This window comes from Lygodium microphyllum, chromosome 30 (assembly GCF_053477565.2).
Source record: "Lygodium microphyllum isolate KBCC chromosome 30, Lygodium_microphyllum_v1.1.10, whole genome shotgun sequence".
Lineage (NCBI taxonomy): Eukaryota > Viridiplantae > Streptophyta > Polypodiopsida > Schizaeales > Lygodiaceae > Lygodium > Lygodium microphyllum.
The window spans coordinates 86,083,921-86,103,667 of NC_141164.1; the positions used below are offsets into that span (position 1 = coordinate 86,083,921).

A 19,747-nucleotide genomic window follows, 5' to 3' on the forward strand; every position below is an offset into this window, starting at 1 on the left:
TGTTTTGTATGTGGATGATATGTTGCTAGCTGGGAAAAGAAAGACTAGCTTGGATGCTCTCAAAAATCAGCTGCAATCAGCCTTCTCCATGAAAGATTTGGGGAATGCATAGCATATTTTGGGCATGAGGATTCGTAGAGATAGAATGCAGAAATTGTTGTTTTTATCTCAAGAAAAGTACATTAAAAAGGTACTGGACAGATTTAACATGGCTGAAGCTAAGCCTTTTGGGGTACCCTTACCTCCTTATCTCAAGCTTAGCAAAGCCAACAGCCCGAAAGATGACGTGGAAGAAAATGCTATGAAGGGAGTTCCTTATGCATCAGCTTGTGGCTCTCTTATATATGTTTATTCTTTGTGTACCAACAGATTGTTGGTACACTCTTATCGAATCATACTTTCACTCTGCTCACTCTCTCTCGCTCACTCCTGCTCAACATGCAACTAATGCATACTCATACAAATGTATAGTTTCAGAGCTACAAGTGGAAAACCATACCATATGCATACCAAACTACACTGACTAGTACACTGAGTAGTGACCTCATAACAGACATATCGTCAACACAATACCTTGGATGTATGTTGAATACATCTAAGATCCACTATACGTGAGAGTTGTCCATCACTGGAGAAGTGGAAGTGCTACCTCTCCCTTGAGTATCAAGTAGTGCTCTGGACCCCTACTCTGTTGAACAAAACTAAGCCTCTGATCCAAAGTCAGCTCTAACTAAAAAGTCTCAAGGCAAAGCTATAACAACTGAGAATGGTCTACCAAGTTATCCTTTTCCATCCACTTTGCATCCATTGGTGATATTTCTAAAATTTCACCAAATATCTTCTGGAAACTTTACATCTTATCTTTCTCTCTTGGTGTACCAAGATCTACTTGGGTATCAATATCTCGTCCAACTCCTCAATCTCTAGCTAAATTTCAGCAGATACATCCTTGGGCACAACACCATGAAAAGGCCTCAACAAGCTCAAATGAAAGGTATTGTGTGTATCCACCAATGTGGAGACAATTTCAGCCTATAAGCAACAATTGTTATCCTCTCCAATACCTTAACGGCCCATAATATCTTATACTCAACTTTGAATACAACCTCTCTCTACTTTTCATTCTTTTCAGCCTTGTATTTTCAAAATACGCCAACATATAATCGCCCTCTACAAACTGCCAAGCACGTCTATGGCAATCAACAACCTTATTTTGCTTCTCTTGAGACCTCTGAAGAGCATACTTAACCATTTCATAGACTGAATCTTTTTTTTTTTCACATACCAATCAGCCTCAAAGATCTTGCCCTTTGTGTGCAAAATAGGGGGGCACTTTTTTGCCACCTTCCACAACCTCAAATGGAGCTTTGCCAATGGAACTATGCACTGTGTTATTCTATACAAACTCTACCAAAGGCAAATACTGCTCCCACTATGACTTATGCTCAAAAATATAGCATCTCAAGAGATCAAGAACTAAAGAATTTGCCTCTTCTAATTGACCAGCTGTTTGCAAATGGAAGGATGAAGAAAATTTCAATATGGTATCCATGTTTTCAAACAACCCCTTTCTGTTAGAATTTTCTAATTCTGTGCAATGCCCAATGTAATTCGTGTGATGTGTGGGCACTTATTAAAGTGTACGAGTGCGGTGTGGACACCTTGTGTCTTAGGACTTTAATGTGGTGACACTAGATCCTAGAGTTAGTTAATTCAACTCTAATTAGGGTGTGAAAGGTTGGTTAGGTCAATCTTAGACCTTACGTGTATTTTCATTGAGTACTTTCATTTTGTCATTCTCACTTAAGCTAGTACACTCTCTTCAGCTCACAATGTCACTTCCCTCTCTTTTCTCTCTCCTCCATAGCCAACACGTTTCTCACATTTGGTATAAGAGCCACCTTGAGCCTCAAGTCACTTCATCACTGCCAACTTCGTTCGCCAAGGAGGAGCTTAGAGCATTTTGCTGGATTTACCCGAGGAGGAGCTGTTGCAGCACCACCAATAGCATCAGCATCACCAGCAACAACAGCACTACCAATGCCACCTAGTGCAAATGCGAGCTGCTCTATATTGTTTGCCAGCGCCCCTATTTCCACCAACGCTGCCCTGTTCGGCTACCCTGCAAGCTTCCACCTGCTTTGCTTGAGCTGGCACCTACAAATCCCCCGCCTATCACACTGTTCAAAATCAGCATACCTCAAAGACGGTAAATAACCCAAACAAGAGAGCACTTTCATTCTAGATTGACTCATGTGTCCCAACCGGCTATGCCACAAAGAAACACTTGGTTGCTCAGTTATGGCGACTACATGGTCACGCACACTAGATACATGCAAGGAATACAAGGTATCACTTTTGGACCCCTTGGCAACAATACGAGAGCCTTTACAGATTTTCCATTTGCTATTCCCAAAGGTGGTGTAATAGCCTTCCTTTTTCCAACAGCTCATATACCTTACTCATTATCACCTCTTGTTGGGTTGCACTTACACTATAGGATGGCTTATTAGGAGGGCTACTTTCAAGGATAAGATCTATGCCATGATCTTCCAACCTTACAAGCAATAGCTACCCCAATAATGACTTTCTAGCAGATATGTCAGCTCATGTGTGAGTCTGTGCATGATTTAGGGCTGGGCATTATTTAGGATATTTTAGGCATTTTTTATGGTCTTCATATTGATCATATTTAGCATTTATTGCTGGCCAACCTGATCATATTGAGGACATATTTTTATTTATTCAGGCTCTTCCTCCTCAGCCAGTCAATCACTCACCATCACACTTGTGGATCTTTTGTTGGGGAAAGGAGCCAATACTGGTGCCCACAGCTAGTGACTCACCATTGTATGCGACTATCTCGTGTTGGATATATGGATTCTATTTCCCGAGCATACATCTAAGTTCTCATCTATATTGGGTTCTTCACTGTTCCTTCTTTCCTTTCTCTTTGTCTTATGTTCAGCAGTCTATTTCAGCACATATTTATGCTTCCATTGCTGCATCCACTTCTGACATGGTATCAGAGCAGCTCACATTCTATGCTCTTGCTATGTTTTCTTTGCTGATTTCATGACTGTTTTAACCATTACTTATCAAGCAACTGTTGTTCCAACTAGGCGCCATGTTTATCTATGTTTTTGCTGATGTCAGCATCCGTACAGCCTGTGTCAGCACCTCTATTGCCTGCATGTCTGTTCCAGCCTGCGTTTTGGTGTCTCTACATCTCCTCCTGGCTGGGCGACTGCATTGTCAGGCCGTTTTTGCTGTTTCATGCAGTTTTTGGCTGACTTTTTGACTTTTCGCAGCAGATTTCTTCTTGTTTTGATCAGATTTTGGTGCATACTGCATGTAAACTCTCATTTTTTGCAATTTGTGCTTGTGGTTTGGTTGTGTTTCCTCTCCAAAGACCTTCTTTTCTCTCCTTATCTTCTTATCCTCTACAGATGGCTCCTCCGAGCACATCCACTAATGATAAGTTACATGGACCTGACTATCTCACATGGGAGTGCTATGATGAAAGCTTGGTTTGTGCAGAAGTAGTTATGGTACGTCATATGCGGAGTTATTCCTCGTCCTCAGTATCCTACTCCGACATCGGATGATTTTGATGAAGACAACCATGAGGAAGCAGTGCTTACATGGGATTCAGTCCTCCCGGCGATTACCTCCTGCAAGACATCTTCTAAAGTATGATCGAAGTTGCAGTTGTTGTACGCAGCACCTTCCCCCATGAGGACAATCACTCTCCATGGACAACTCCAGCAAATTACATTCGAGGCCAAAGATATTGTCCAATTTTTTCTACTTCATATCACCCAGATCCAAGACCAGCTTCGGCAAATGCAGTCTGCCCTTCCATAGGCTCATCTTATTGGACTTGTACTCTCCAAACTCCCTCAAGTGTTTGATAGAGTAGCGAATGCTTTGAGGGCATTGACATCATTCACTCCTGTCAGTTTTACATATGACCTCGATGCTACTTGAGCATGAGGCATCTTTGCAGTTACAGGGGCGGCTTTTGTCATCTTATGGAGGTTCCAGTGAGGGCTTTGCAACTTCAGAGAGGGCTTCCAAGAAGCAGCCCCAATGTTACCACTGTGGGAAGAAAGGTCACTTACGAAGTGGGATTCAAACTCCTCCAATGAGTCCTCTATCTCAAACTCAAACTTCGATCCTCCGGCCAAAGCATAGGCCAAGGTGAGCTTCTTTGGCTCGCGGAAAGGGACTGATGGCCCCTTCCTCTACTGCTTACTAGTGGTGGTGATGATGGCATCCCTCCCGACTCTTTAGTGCCGGAGAAGGAGTATGAGAGGGTGGATAGATGGGGCAACCGCGTCTCACAAATTTGAATCCTGAAGCTAGGATTGACATTCAGGTTCATGATGCGCTGTCTGACATAGAACGAGATTGGTCCCTAGTCATGAGTTCGCATGAGGGGACACTTTGGCGGTCTGGCCAAAGGCGAGGAATCCATGGTCACGTATGTTCCAAAGGCATTTTGATAGGTTGTTCATGTATACTACTGAGAGACATTGGGACAAACACAGAGATATGCTATGATCTTCTCTATTTTCAAGTGCTAGTATGATCAACATAGACATCAGGTTTTCTCTGAGGCACCTTGGTGGTGGCTTGTGTACCCACTGCTTGGGTATCCATGGTTTTACTTAGTGGTTCTATGTTGTATGGTTTATGATTACTTATCCTTGTACCATTGTATTGTATCAGATCACCCATTTTAGGCATTTTTTATGGTCTTGATACGGATCATATTTAGGCATTTTTTATGGTCTTGATATGGATCATATTTAGCATTTATTACTGGCCGACCTGCATTAAATGCTAGCCAACCTGATCATATTGAGGACAAATTTTTGTCCTATTTATTCAAGCTATTCCTCCTCAGTCAGTCACTCACTCACCATCACACTTGTGGATCTTCTGCTAGGGAGAGGAGCCAGAACCGGTGCCCACAACCAATGACTCACCATTATATGCAATTGTCTCATGTTGGATATACGGATTCCATTTCCCAAGCATACATCTAAGTTCTCATCTGTATTGTGTTTTTCAGTGTTCCTTCTTTCCTTTCTCTTTTGTCTTGTGTTCAGCTGTTTATTTCAGCACATATTTAGGTTTCCATTGCTGCATCCACTTCTTGACATGACTAAGAAAAAGCAATTAGCATACATTTTCAGAAATGACATACAATCCCTTTCTAACTTAGACATGTTCCCACCATTTTCATTATCAACCTTATCCTTGGAGAAAACATGTTGCAGGTCGCATTTACTCTAATGCAGGCTCAATCAGCATGGCCTTCACCTTCTTTTGCTTGTTGCCCAACTTCCTACAACCTCCGATGATCAATTGCCAACATCTTTAGGCAATTACATTGCTAGGTTTACCAATTTCAGCCTAGAGACTACTATGTTTTGGTTTCCAACTTGCTTCTCTTCCACTTTCAACCTCATCTCGGCTCCCATTCATGATTACAACACTCTAGATCTATCTCCAATGGATATCACATCTGACTACTCCCTCAACCCGCTCCCACAAGAGCCATCGGCTATTGGACAGGCTACAGGTCTCCCTTGAGCATCTTGTATACTCTTTCATCCATTTACAGCATTCATTCATTCACTTCAGAGTTCTCTTTCTTCTCTATTAGCGTTTATGTATTTTGCGTTTGCATTTGTGGTCTCTATGTTTCAGGTGCGATCATACACTCCGTTTTCTTTTGGAAACCCTAGCATATCTCCACACACCTAGGTGTATGGCTTAAAGGCCAAATTGGATGTGCTTATGCATTTCAAACACTTGGTTGCCAAATTGGAAATTAAAACTAGTTTGAAAGTGCAGACTCTTTGTACAAATAGAGAAGGGAAGTACATGTCTAAAGCCTTTGAGTTTTATTTGTTAGACAATGGCATTGCACATCAATCTACAATGAGAATGACTCCTCAACAAAATGTAGTGGAACACAAGAACTACACTCTCGTGGAAATGACCAAATGCATGTTGACGAGCAAAGGGCTGCCTCAAAGATTTTGGCTTGCAAGCTTTATGTGTGCAAGTCATGTTTTGAATCATGCTCCTACCAAAGCATTGAAGAAAATTACACCATATGAGGCATGGTATGGCAAGAAGCCTAGTGTAGATTACTTTCGTGTTTCGGTTGTATTGCATATGCACATCTACCCAAAGAGTTTCATGGAAAGTCTGAAGACAAGGCAGTAAAATGCATTTTTGTTGGGTATAGCATGGAAAGCAAAGGGTATAGGCTGTATAACCCTTCCATGCACAAGGTTTTGTGAGTACACATTCAAGTGCTAGAAATACAAGTACCACACACTTGGTTGATACAAGCCATCTTCTTAATGATGAGAAAGCATATGCTTTTGCTAGTACTTTGGATGAGGATGAGACTACATGTTTTGAGGATGCATGCAAGCCATGTGACTGGTGAGATGAGCTCTATTGAGTAGAATCATTCCTAGAGTCTTGCTCACTTGCCTTCTGGCAAAAAGGCCATTGGTACACATTGGGTTTACAAGTTGAAAAGAAAATCTAATGGATCTATTGACAAATACAAGGCAATGCTTGTTGTGAAGGAATGTGCTCAAAAAAAAGAGCATCAATTATGAGGATACATTTGCTCCTACATCCAAGATGACCACCATTAGATATGTGAGTGCTGTGGCTACACATTTTAGTTTGGGATGTACATCAATTGGACATAGAGACAATATTTTTGAATGGAGATTTGGAAGAGGAAGTGTATGGTGCACAACCTCCAAGCTTTGTCATCCAATGACAACACCATAAGGTATGCAAGTTGAATAAAGCATTGTATGGCTTAATATAGACTCCACGTGCTTGATACTACAAAATATATGCATCTTTCATTGCATAAGCTGATGCAATTTTTATGGCACAAGGTTTCCAAAGTAGCCCAACCAAACCCACACTCTACATCAAGAAGAAAGGGGGAAATTTAATAATAATTATCCTTTAAGTAGATGATATGCTGCTCACTAAACCAAATGAGCAAAAATTTGTAGTTTTCAAGGCTGAATTGAAGCCTACCTTTGATATACACCTGCTTCACTACTTTTTGGCATTTTCAATTTGCCCAAAATCAGCACGATATTGTTGTCTCAGTCACAATATGTTTAGGAGCTACTAGTAAGATTTAACATGCAAGATTATAAACCTATGAGCACACCTATGGAAACAAGGCTGAAACTTTTGGTGCATGATGGCAATGATCTATCAATGTTACTATTTATAGCCAAGCTATTGGTTGCCTCATCTATTTGTGCAACACTCATTCTAACATACAGTGTATAGTATCACAAGTGAGCAAACACATGCACAATTTGCACTATCAGGAGTGAGCAAGTACATGCACAATCTAAGGACACTACATTGGCGAGTTATTAAGCACATTTTTCTACTTTGCAAGGACAATCATATAGTTTGCTATTTTCCAAGGGGGGAGACTTGTATGCTTTCAATAATTTAGATTGGGTTGGTGATTATGATACAAGGCAATCTACTAGTGGGCATTGTTTCTTTCTAGATCAGTCATGCATTTCTTGGCTAAGCAACGAGCAGTCTATTGTGGCTACGTCATCTTGTGAAGCTAAGTACATGGCAGCTTTCACAAAGTTGAATGTGTTTGGTTATGCTACTTATTGACTAAACTTCATGTTCATTTGGAGGGACTATCTCCTATTTTTTTGATAGTCGTAGTGCTATTGCAATAGCATGGAATCCAGTGTCTCATGCTCGTACAAAACATGTTGAGGCATGTTATCACTATATTAGAGAGAGATTACATGCAGGGAAGATCAATACGATCTACATTCCCACACAGGAGATTTTGCAAATATTTTCATCAAGGCACTGTCACATGAAACATTCAAGGAATTTCGAAAATCCTTGAACTTAATTCCTTTTGGTGATTGATTCACTCCTTGCAATATGTACATCACCACATTGGCACTACAGCGAGGTTTAAGAATTTGTCAATTATGAGCAATACCCAATGTTTATGTATGCAATGTGGACACAACCAAGTAAGTTGTGTCACTATCTCTAGAGTCAATTTAACTCTAGTTGAGTTAGGGATAGGTCTAATGTACTTTAGACCTATTGTACTTGCATTCTATTATTCCATATGGGACTATTGCCACCCTTGCTCATTGTCCTCTCTTTTTTTTTCTTTCGTAAAAGGTAATTGTATTAATTACAGAAAAAAAGGTACAAGTTTACATGATTACAAGATACAGGAGGGCTCTAAGCCGACGTGTGTGAAATCCCAGTACTAAGCCACAAAAAAGTTACACAAGTCATGGCAAAGACCCAGAGGAAATTGCCATATGCAAGGAAAGCAAGTCCTCCCGAGGGAGCAAGTCCGAGTGCCGAATGAGATCTATCTGCCAATGCAAGAGACCTTTAAGCCGGGCAATGTGTCTCGGTACATTAGAGGCCGAATCAAAAAGAAAGGCATTCCGAGTGGTCCAATTGTGCCAGCATCCCCAGTATCTGAAAAAGTGGAATAAGATCTTCATATGCAACTGTGACGGTGTGGGGTATTTTGGCTGCACAAAAACCCAATCGAAAGGGGTTAGAGAGGACCCCACCACTGCACGCCAAACCTGTGACAAGAGCGACCAGATATTCTTGGCGAGCGGGCAAGAAATAAATCGATGTCGGGCCGATTCCACAGTAGTGGTACAGAAGAAACAATTGCCATTCGAGATTCGACGCTTGGAAAGGGCCGAGGCAAGAGGAAGACCACCAATCATCACCCGCCAAAGAAAGACCTTACATTTGAAAGGTGACTTATTCAACCAGCCCTCCATCACAGTTGCCTTCCACCATGACTGAGATTTCCACAATCCCCATACAGTATTAGCTTTAACACCCAGCCATTGATGATCTTTAATCAGAAGATGATACACCTGATTAGCAGAGGCCTTTTCCAGACTCAACCGGCCTGCAAGGTCCCAGTCCTGCCAAGGACGATCCACAGCAAGGGCAGGAAAGGGTTGCCTGCCCTGAAGCACTAATAAAAGCTGTTCCCATAAATCATGGTATCCACACGGGATTCTGAAAAGTCTCCTGGCAGTACGAAACGATGCGAAGACATTACGACTGGCAAGAGTGGCATCCACAACTGAAGTCACACCCAAACAGGCCATGCGGTTAAATTTTGGTCTGAGCTCATGTTTGTCTTCCCATGAAAGTAATCTCGAGACTGCTAACAATTCCAGTTGAAAAGAGTTCGTATGCAAGCGGTCCTCCGCTAGATGCCAACGCGCCTTTTGGAGCACCACTTTCCAAGAGCCGACCAAATGCAGTAACAGAGAGGAGGAGGGACTAGAAAACCCAGAGTTTGCATTAAGGACATGCCACCAGGAGCCCCGAAGTTGTGTATTACCATGCCGAAGCCACGGGTGATGATCCACGCACATAGCACGAAAAAGAGACCAACGAAGAGCCAGCATATGAGTTTCAGCATCCAAAATAGCTCCACCACCCAAGCGTTTGGGAGTACATGTATGTGACCACAAAATCCACGAAATACCTACGTGCAATGAATCCTTCTTCCATAACATGAAACGAATGGGGCGAGTGAGAGCCTTCAAAGTAGTAGGAGTCCATGGCAGCAATGGCAAGAAATATGTGAGCATTGGCAGCATAATTGTCTGAGCCACTTTGAGGCGGACATGGAAGGGCCACACTTGCGACTTCCAATACATAAACTTAGCTGCCAGTTTCTGTGAAATCCACTCCAGTAGCTGCTTTGGCCGAACATCAACACCCAACGGGTACCCAAGATGCTTGACAATGGAGCCACGGGGAACAACCTGACCCTGCCATCCCAATGACTGTAAATCAGACTCCGTGCAGCTGAGAATGGCTGATTTGAAGGCATTGATGCGAGGACCCGAAGCATGACCAAAAAGCGTCCAAACATCTAATGCCTTGCGAACGTTGTCCTTGTCTGCACGCAAAATCATAAAGCTATCATCAGCCAAAGATTGGCTAATGAAGTGCTGTCCCAAAGGAAGCAACAATCCGGCCAGCCGAGCAGAAGCTGCCATTGAAGATAACATTGAAAGAACCGGGTGGGTCGCCAGGGCAAAGAAGAGAGAACTCAAAGGGCAACCCTGTCTCACCGAGCGTGCAAGGACAAATGGCTCTATAACCCCACCATTGAGCATAACGCGCGAAGAAGCCGCAGCACTAATGGTGTAGATCAATCGGGACATCCGAGTACCAAAACCCATAGCAGACATAAGTTCTGCAATGAAAGACCGGTCTAAATAGTCAAAAGCCTTTTCCAGATCCAATTGAATCAATACCACTTCCTGACTAGAGTGCCTTGCATAATCAATGGCCATTTGCACCTTGAAGATATTATGCAGAATGTTGCGGCCCTTAATGAAACCATATTGAAGAGGATGCACAATAGCTGGAAGGTGCTTGTGGAGCCAATTCGCCAGCACTTTGGAGAAGATTTTATACATCGAGCCCATCAAAGAAATTGGTCTCCACTGTTGCAACATTGACGGCGAAGGAACCTTTGGAAGCAGTTTGATAAGGCCTTCTTTCCATGAGGAAGGCATGACCCCTGTTTCCCAAACCTGTTGAAATATAGCCGCCAATGGCTTCACCAGTTGGGTAGCCGAGCTCTCAAAGAATTCATTGGTAAGACCATCCCAGCCAGGGCTTTTATCCTTAGGCAGGTGTAATAAAACATCCATAACCTCCTCCTCACAAATATCCACCTCCAAAGTAGCTTGCATATCAAGTGGAACCTGATGGCGGACCAGATCATAGAAGAATAAACGTGCATGCGTAACCTGGTCAGAAGGCGACGGAGAAGAAACAAGAAGATCCAGAAAATAATTCCTGCACATGTTAACAATGGTGTGCGGATCAGTGAACCATGCGACCTTCTGAATCCTAGAGTCTGGTCATATTTTCTCGAGCAGGAGAAGCATGCAAGGCGCGAAAGAACTTATGAGTCTGACAAGCCCTATCTTGCAAATTGTCAGTCAAATTGTGCAATTTGGCCTATGATAGGATTTCAACTAAAATTCTTTAATAAGATCAGCCAAACGCTGTGCCAGGGACAGCAGAAATTCATCATCCGAGGTGTCCAGCAGCGGCGAACGAACCAAAGCCAGCAAGTCCTCCGCTGCATGTCGACGCCGCCGACAAAGAGAGGCATGATGGATCCCATATTGGCGAGAAACCCGTTGCACATTAGAGAGCAGTCGTTCAAAAGAAGCTGTGCCCTCAGAGACAAAGTCCAATAAAAATCTCTCAACCAATTGCTGCATATAGCCCTGAAAGATTGAATGCTTCAAATAAGACGAGTTGAAACGTAAAGGGAGTCTATCCAGCAACTGCATAAAAGGTGCAATGGGTTGTGCCAGTATCTCAAGCTGGAGAGGGAAATGGTCCGACAAGGCATATTGCTGCAAAACTTGCATTTCCAACTTCTCAGGAAGAAAATCATCATCCTGCATGATGTACATTTGGTCCAGCCTCAACCATGTAGAAGCATACTGTGAGGAATGGAAAGTAAACCCTGGAGATGAAGGTTGTAACCAAGACCATAGATCTTGCTTAAGTGCCGTAAGAGCAAAGGCATTCCACGCCCAACTTTCCGGAGTATCCATCACCGAATGCCCTGAAGTGGACTGTGAAGGGTCAACACACATATTGAAATCCCCCATCAAGAAACCCCTTCTGCCAAGTGACATGGAGCTCTGCAAAGTCTTCCAAAGATCCCGGCGAGTTAAAGGGTCATTCGAAGCATAGAGGCCCAGCAACCATAAGATCTCTCCTTCAAATAAAATTTCAATTACCACAAAGCAGCCCTGTACATCATTTTTAATAAGAACAGGCTGATATTTCTCATGGACAATCATAAGCACACCAAAATAATGCACAGCATGTGTCCCTACATAAAACAAGCGAAACCCATGGCAATCCACAACTTTTCCTGCTTCACCGTGACTCTTGTGCTCCACCGCACACAAGACATTCCACTAATTCTCATGCAAGACAGTCCACATGGCATGTTGCTTATGGCGAGAACAAATGCCTCGCACATTCCACGTGGCTATCTTCATATATCTTTTTTTTTTTTTAAAATCAGGAACGAGGCACCGCTTGCCTCAATTTAACCTTGTCTGCTAGAATGTCAAGGACCCCGTCATCCAAAAAATCAGCTAACACTGCAAAAGAATTCTGCCGGCCCACTTTAGATGTAGATGGGATATCCACTGTCTTGGGGATGGAACGGGGATAACGACGATCCCAGGGTGTAATCACATTGCCTCTAGAATCAAATGCCAACTTAGCAGGCGGGCCCTTGGGACCGTCTGTATATGCTTTCCTTGTAGACTGATTACAGGGAGCATAAGGAACCATAGTACGCGCAGCATGCTATGAAGAGAACATTTCTTTCCTGCGCATATACGGCGCATGGAATCCTGTGACACAGTAGGCCCAGAATCCGGCAGGCCAGCATCCAACTTTTTACCTTTTTTGGAACGTGCCTCTATCCAGTCATTACTACGGGAATCCAAACCCAAAACCTGTTGTTTACCTTTATCCAAAACACTGAATGGCTGGGTTTCCTCCTATGACGGAGCATCAAGCACCATGTCATCCATGGGCGGCACAACATGCACATTATCTGAAGACGGTTGCCTCTCTGGGCATTCGGCCATAAAGTGCCCCAATTTACCATACGAAAAGAAGTGTCCTGCAAAGTTGCCCCATTTCAAGCGAAAATGCAAAGGATACATGCCAGAGCAATTAAGGCGCAACCACGTACGCCTCTTCCTGGCAGTGTCCCATAACATACACAAACGGTTTCTATTCATTGCCCTTAGGCTTGGTGGGACCAGCACCATTCCCACAACGGCCATGGCATCCTTTAACAATGGCCAATAGACAACCGGGCAATTTTCCACCTCAACCCACACCGGGCATTCACATTGAAGAAGGCGCTGAAAATCTGCCATAGGGCGCCATGGCACAACATGGACCAAACGGCAATCAAAGAACAATGGTAGTTTGGACAGGAGCTCAGCCCGATGCTTCTCAGATTTCAGCAGCACCTCATAGAAGCCTCGAGGCCCAACAAAAATCTCCTCAACACACTCCCCTTGTAGTAAATGGTGCAGCCACTGGTGAATATGGGAAAGCACTGGTATCCTACCAGTGAAGAAGAGTATAGCTGCACGGTCATAAAACACGGAAAAAGAGCGCAGGACAGTTTTTGAATCCACCGTTGCCTCCAGAACCTCTTCAGTTCCCGCGTCAGAAAAAGCTTCATGATTATGTTGGACATAGTCGCCAAGCAACATGTTGGCAAACTCCAGCAAATGCTCCCAGTCAATCTCCTATGAATCCACAGAATCAGAGGCCACCTGAGCATAAGAACGATCCTGATGACCAATTGTCTCTTCGGGCGTATGCTTGGAGCATTTGCCCGCAGGCTGAAAATCAGGAGCAGGAGGCATCTCCTCTGTGCAAGGAACCATATCCTCCGGTTCCTCTGCATCAGAATCCGGACCAAGGGCGGCCACCATTTGGTCAATAAAAGCCATATCCAGGCCCGCCATGCTTCTCTCTGAGTTGAGGCGAGACTACGACAAAGGTGAAGAGGCAGGTCTGGAACTGGGCGACTCTCTCTCTCTCTCTCTCTCTCTCTCTCTCTCTCTCTCTCTCTCTCTCTCTCTCTCTCTCTCTCTCTCTCTCTCTCTCTCTCTCTCTCTCTCTCTCTCTCTCTCTCTCTCTCTCTCTCTCTCTCTCTCTCTCTCTCTGTGTGCAGGTCCCGCAGTCCTGCAAAATCAAGGAACCACCCGGCTGCAGCAACAGGACTGCAACGGGGCACCGTACAACGTCCAAGGGGAGACGTCAGGCAGGACGCCGCGCAGTGGGGCATAGTCGCACAACAGAGAGCGAGTAGGTCGCGGCCTAATGGCCACAGCAGACGACGTGACACTGCAAAAGAGGCAGGGACGATTCAGACCTGGCAAGCACAGGTAGCGCCGGCGAAACCTGAGCCTCCACAGGTAGGCGGCCGCGTGCAGACGCACGTTCAGAGGCAAGAAACGACGACTCGCAGGCAAGAAACGACAACTGAAGCGCTTTAGGGTTTCCGCTAGCGGCGAAGGGATAGGACGCGAACGGCAGGCGAAGACAAGCGGATCTGCAGGCGTCGACGGTGCAGACAGGACACGAACGACAGGCAAACACCAACGAATCTTCAGGCGTCGACGGTGCGGACACAAACGACAGGCGAAGACAGGCGGATCTTCAGGCTTCGACAGTGCAGGTCTAGGCAATAGCAAGGCGACACGAACCGGCGGCACCATCGCGCTTCTCTCTCTCTCTCTCTCTCTTTTTTTTTTCGTAAAAGTTCTCTCTCTCTCTCTCTCTCTCTCTCTTTGTGCGTGCGTGCGTGCGTGTGTGTGCGTTTGTGTGTGTGTGTGTCATGCAGATGGAAATACTAGCACAAATCCAGGCGTACAAGCAAACAAGGCACAAAGCTATGGTCATTCCAAAACATGGAATCATAACCAATTTGTAGCTCTTGTTCAACACTAATAGCAATGCTCCTGTAATGTGTGACATACTTGGATGTTCATGTTTTCCAATGTTTGGTTTACAACTAGTCTCAAGCTTTTCTATCAGCTTGAGATCCTAAGTCCATCATGATGTGCAATAATAAGGCCAAATGCATCACCTACCTCAGCCTTGATTCACACCCGAAAGAAATCTCGACTTAGCATTATCTGCAAACAAGTCCCCTCTAAGCAACACTTAGGCAAGTGCAAGGAAGCCCGAGAAACCCAACAAGAGGATGACTAGAGATCATAAGAGTCTTTCAAAGCCCTCCAATGAAACAAGATGGACAATAGGCCTCACTCCCCTTTGGAACTAATCCTCACATCAAAAATGACACAGAAGCCTTGTGAGGTATGCTTGGTTCTGAGAGAGCTTTATACAAGGAGGTCTTCATATGCCATTACTCTTCAAACCCCTAGCTCTACAATCTACCATTCAAACCTAGTGAATCAACACCAAACTTTATCCTAAAAATGGCAGGGCTCCGAGATGAACTTTTCAGTATTTGAAGCAAGTACAAGAACAATCAAACATCACCTTGGTTCTGAGTAAGATTTTGCCAAAATTTGTTGTATTGGCAAAAGTAATTTATTGTAACGAGGGTCCCTTATCTATTCAAGAAGTGGGTGTCTTAATTTTTCTATGCAAGCCCAACGAACATTGGAGGTGAGCAAGGGTTGTCAAAGAACTTAAGAGCAATTCATGCCCAAGTTTGCAAGGTTTTTTTATTTTTTTGAGCCAGGTCCCTAATCAGGCTCAAAGGCAGAACCCCGTGCCACTAGCTTATGATTTCGCTACTTCCTTCAAGACAAAGATCCTTGGAAGACTCTACTTACCACCCAAATGACGGAGCGTGGGTAGTCACCTAGCACCCTGGTTCAAGGGTCCAAGTAATGCTGGACTCTCACCGACTAAAACTGCCAATCCTGGCAGGTTCCCTTAGAGGGATGCCATACCCCAAGGTTGGGCGTCGGTTCAAAGTTTGCAAGGATGTCAAAGATGCAGTTTTGCAATGAATGGGAGAATTTGATGCAAAGCTTTGGGAATCGACAAAGGACCACATCAACAAATGCTGAGATGTCTCCTCCAAATCACACCCTACATAGATACAATGGAGGATGATCAGAAGAAAATGTTTGACGGGATTAGCACAACAATCTCATTTTGCACTTCAAAATCCACATTCAAACGACACCTTGGTACTAGTGACAGTTGCTTGACATTCATGAACATAATTGTGGCATATGGTCTCCCTAGAAGGTGATTGATCCCTAACTTGGACAAGCACCCACATTGCTAAAAAGCAAACTAGATTATGCAGCTTTCAGCATATAAGCATCTTGCTCATCTGATAACCAGTGAAATAACTGACTTGATACTGCAGGATCCTCTTAACATGCTACACAGTATTGCCTAACAAGAGTCGTCTTAAATCAGAATTATCCATTTCAAGAAATCCACAATGTAATCATACCAACATTTTCCAGTTTGTATATGTAGTGATGATCTAAACACATTCAAAGAGAACACAACCATTTCTTGAGCTATGCAACATATTTCATCTGCATGCCAATGTATTGCATTCATCTTATCAAATTTTCTGCATATCAAAAGATACTGCCATCCTATCCTGTTCTCTGTCCACCTCCTCATTTAGCTGTGCAAGCCCTTTGAAAAGCTTGCTTTATGTGATGAACATGGGCACTTTGCACATTAGCTTGTTCCTCGAACTATCTGGATGAGTGGTGAATAGACATATATATACCTTTGCTCGCAACTTCAACACAAACAATGTTGTAATTTCTTGATCAGGCATTAGCTGCTTCACTGCTACCAAGAAACCCGCTAGGACTCCATGAAAGCCCGAGATTGGAGTGTACCTGTTCCAATAACCATCAAACACAACATGTGCTCCACTTGGCATTGTTTTGAGTCACCATAAACCCAGCAAAAGGTGAAGAACTTGCCAGAAAGTATAGATATCTTCAGCAGAAGGGTTGAAAGACATGAACTTACAAATAGTTCTCCTTTCTGGTAGCAGAGTAGAGAATGATTGCAATGACAAAGGTGCTAACCGAGGTTAGCAGGTTGATTAAGATAATAAACTTTACAAACTCTCTGGATCCCCAAACTGGCTCAAGCACTTTCCCACTGAACAGGAGGCCAAGAACACTTACAATCAACTGCAATAATGATGAAAATGCCCAATAAGTGAACACCTAAGTTTAAAAAGCTTTAATGCAGTCCAACTGCAAGGGTACTTATTGGTCATTCAAAAAGTGAAGTAATCATTATCCATGTTTGAAACTGTCCACAAGCATCCAATCACTATCAAATGAGTTATTTTTCATGTAGCCAGACACTCAATTGCTTACAAGCATCCAAATGCCCATAACTGCACTCGCAAACTGAACATGCCACCAGTGATGATGGAATTGTGAACCACCTTTATACAGCTGTCATGAATACAATCCACGTCCCAATGATTCAAGGTGAACAGCTGAAAGTATCAACACACCATTGTTCCTTGGCCAAAGCCTTGCAAGCTAAGATAGCAACATGTCTGTATGCACAAGGTATAATTTACTGCATTATGTCTGTCTTTTACAGAGTCACTCGGGTGAACATCTGGTTGCTAAGACTTGAAGTTAAATAGAAATGCTTTGCATTGATCTCCTGATTCACAATGTTTTTCCAGGCACCGAACTCGGTGCAATTATTAATTTAACTCCATATTGACAATCTACAATGTAATTAATTTTCAAGGTGTATATATGCTTTCCGTTTCTTTCGCACAAATCACCAATATACTCGTTATTAGTTAACAGAAGGATCATCACAATGCGGGCGAGTAGAGAAATTACAGTGAATAACGATTGCTCAAGATAGCCCGCAGTCACCAAGTTCCAAGCGAAAGGGATTGTTCTGCATAGATGCGAGCAACAGTGGTTAAATTAAGTGTTCCAGAGGAAGTTTTCAAGAATCGACTGCAAATCCTATCGAGAAGAAAACTGAACACTAGCATACTTTCCAGGAATTAGAGCTAGGAAGTCGATTGTAAATGGAAAGACTTTTGCTGCGACATAGCCGAGCACCAAAACAGTCGCAAGCCCTTTACAAAGCCTTGTAAAACCAGAAAATGCGCCTCCAGCCTGTCAAGGTGAGTGAAAAGGAATGAGAGAACAATTCATTGGTATGAACTTCCACTGTAAAACTTTGATGCAAAGATATGCTGATGATGGATGCCAGCGAAAAGGGAAATCTCCGAGCGATTATGAAGCAATCCTTGCATACACCACGCTTTAGCCATCCATGTATAAGAAATCAAGCCAACCGTTAGAAGAAACAATGCCTGACTTCATCCCATCACTACTCTTTCTAGCCTTATTTTCTTCCCTGAGCAAACTGGAACTCTTAGATCAGACTGCAAGCGTCACAAATCAAGCGCTGAACGTTAGGTGGATGGAAGACGGAACTCACAGCGGAGGCCGACGTAGCAACGTTCATTGTTTGCGCCAAAATCCTCGCAGTAGATCGGTAAATCAAGATGCCATCGTTTGACACTGCGTTGTTATTAGCGGAGGCAAACGTTTTTTAAATGCGTGGAAACTTATAGACTGTAGTGGTTTTCTGTTTGGGGGATCCAAATGTCACATGGTTTTGGCCCTGCCACGTAGGCAAGGACACTCCCATAAAGGCAACACTAGGCGCTCCGCGCCTAGACGGCGGCACGATTTTCACGGCGAGGGCGGGTGTTGGACGCGTGGCACCTGCCCCCGCGTTTCTTACGCGGGGAGGTTGGGGGCTGCCACGTGGCACCCGCCGCCACCTCCCCTTAACTAATAGTAAAGATAGGCCTTGCCTTTGCTCTCAAAACCTTCAACTACGTTCTTTTGCTTACCAAAGGAACCCGGCCATACAGTTTGAACTCGTGTATCATTATAACTCAACCCACAAAGGGCAGTTCTGAAAGGAGCTCCTAGTCTATCCACGAGCAACATGGTCATGTATGAAAACTAAAGCCATTTAAGGCTATTATTTCCATTTATCTTAGTTGAAGGCCGCTTGACACATGAAGGTTGTCCATGCAGCAAGCAACTAGTAGGAAGAGGTCACACGAAGATGGTAGTGAGGAAGACCACTCATGTGATTGCATGTCCAATGGTTGACAACTCTAGAGAAGTCTCATAGTGACAATATTTGAGCTACGTGCCTATGGGATTGAGTTGCATATGTTTATGTTGAATGCACACTATCTATACACATCTAGCATGAAGTTGAAGATGATTTTACATCTCGGTTAAAGTGAAAAGTGTCAAGCACCTTCAATGGGCACTAGAGTGGACAATGTTAATGACATTGGACAAGTTTATGAGGCAATTTAAAGTTTTAATACCCTACAAGGTAGCTCTTGGATATGGGCTGTAACAAGCCCCTGTAGTAGCATGGAAAGTGGCAAGGAAAAAACATTGCGTTACATGCTAAAATCAAGATGAAAGCAAGGTAGAGACAATGAGAGAATAGGGAAAGCTATTGTGTCTGGAGAGAACTGCTTCTTGTAGATTTTCATTGTTGTGGACTATTCTCAACGTGGATTATAGGCCGTTCACTGTTATTCATGAATATCTTTCTCTAATCTACCTTGGATATAGGGATATCAAGAACCATTTTGTTGCATCTTAATTTACCCTTGTAGTAGGTTGAGAGATTGAATCTTTGGGTTGAAAGAAGAGTATTTTGAAGCTCCAAAATAGGGCATTCTAAATCTGTGTGGGCTGCCGCCGGTAGCTCCACGATCCTAGATGTTAGCTCAAGTATCCTCAAGCCTCCTCCATCTCCAAGCTCCATCCACCATAGCCACACGTGCAAGAAAAGAGAAGAGAGAAGAAGAGAGAAGAGGAGATGGTGAAGAGCTTCACCCTCTTGATCCCTCACTCCCACACACTCACTCACTCCCTTACACTCTCACACTCCCTCTCTCAAGAGCACACACACAAGCAAGGTGAAGAGAAGAAAAGAAGAAGAGAGGACTCTTGTTAGCCACACACCAAAGAATGAGCTTCCATTT

The 19,747-nt window shown here is 43.7% G+C and overlaps 1 protein-coding gene across 2 annotated transcripts in view; it reads right to left on the reverse strand.

Annotated features, from left to right (window-relative positions):
* LOC148010072 (rhomboid protein-like protein) overlaps positions 1 to 18,296 on the reverse strand; it is a 56,523-nt gene extending 38,227 nt beyond the window's left edge. For both annotated transcript variants that reach the window (XM_087672529.1, XM_087672528.1), the window contains exons 1-5: positions 18,160 to 18,296; positions 17,707 to 17,831; positions 17,544 to 17,604; positions 16,696 to 16,862; positions 16,445 to 16,559 (exon numbers count right to left, since the gene is read on the reverse strand). In XM_087672529.1, the coding sequence (XP_087528655.1) occupies positions 16,445 to 16,559; positions 16,696 to 16,862; positions 17,544 to 17,604; positions 17,707 to 17,831; positions 18,160 to 18,186 (495 nt within the window). In that variant the 5' untranslated portion in view covers positions 18,187 to 18,296. The remainder of the gene's footprint in view (positions 1 to 16,444; positions 16,560 to 16,695; positions 16,863 to 17,543; positions 17,605 to 17,706; positions 17,832 to 18,159) is intronic.
* Positions 18,297 to 19,747: the final 1,451 nt, after the last annotated feature.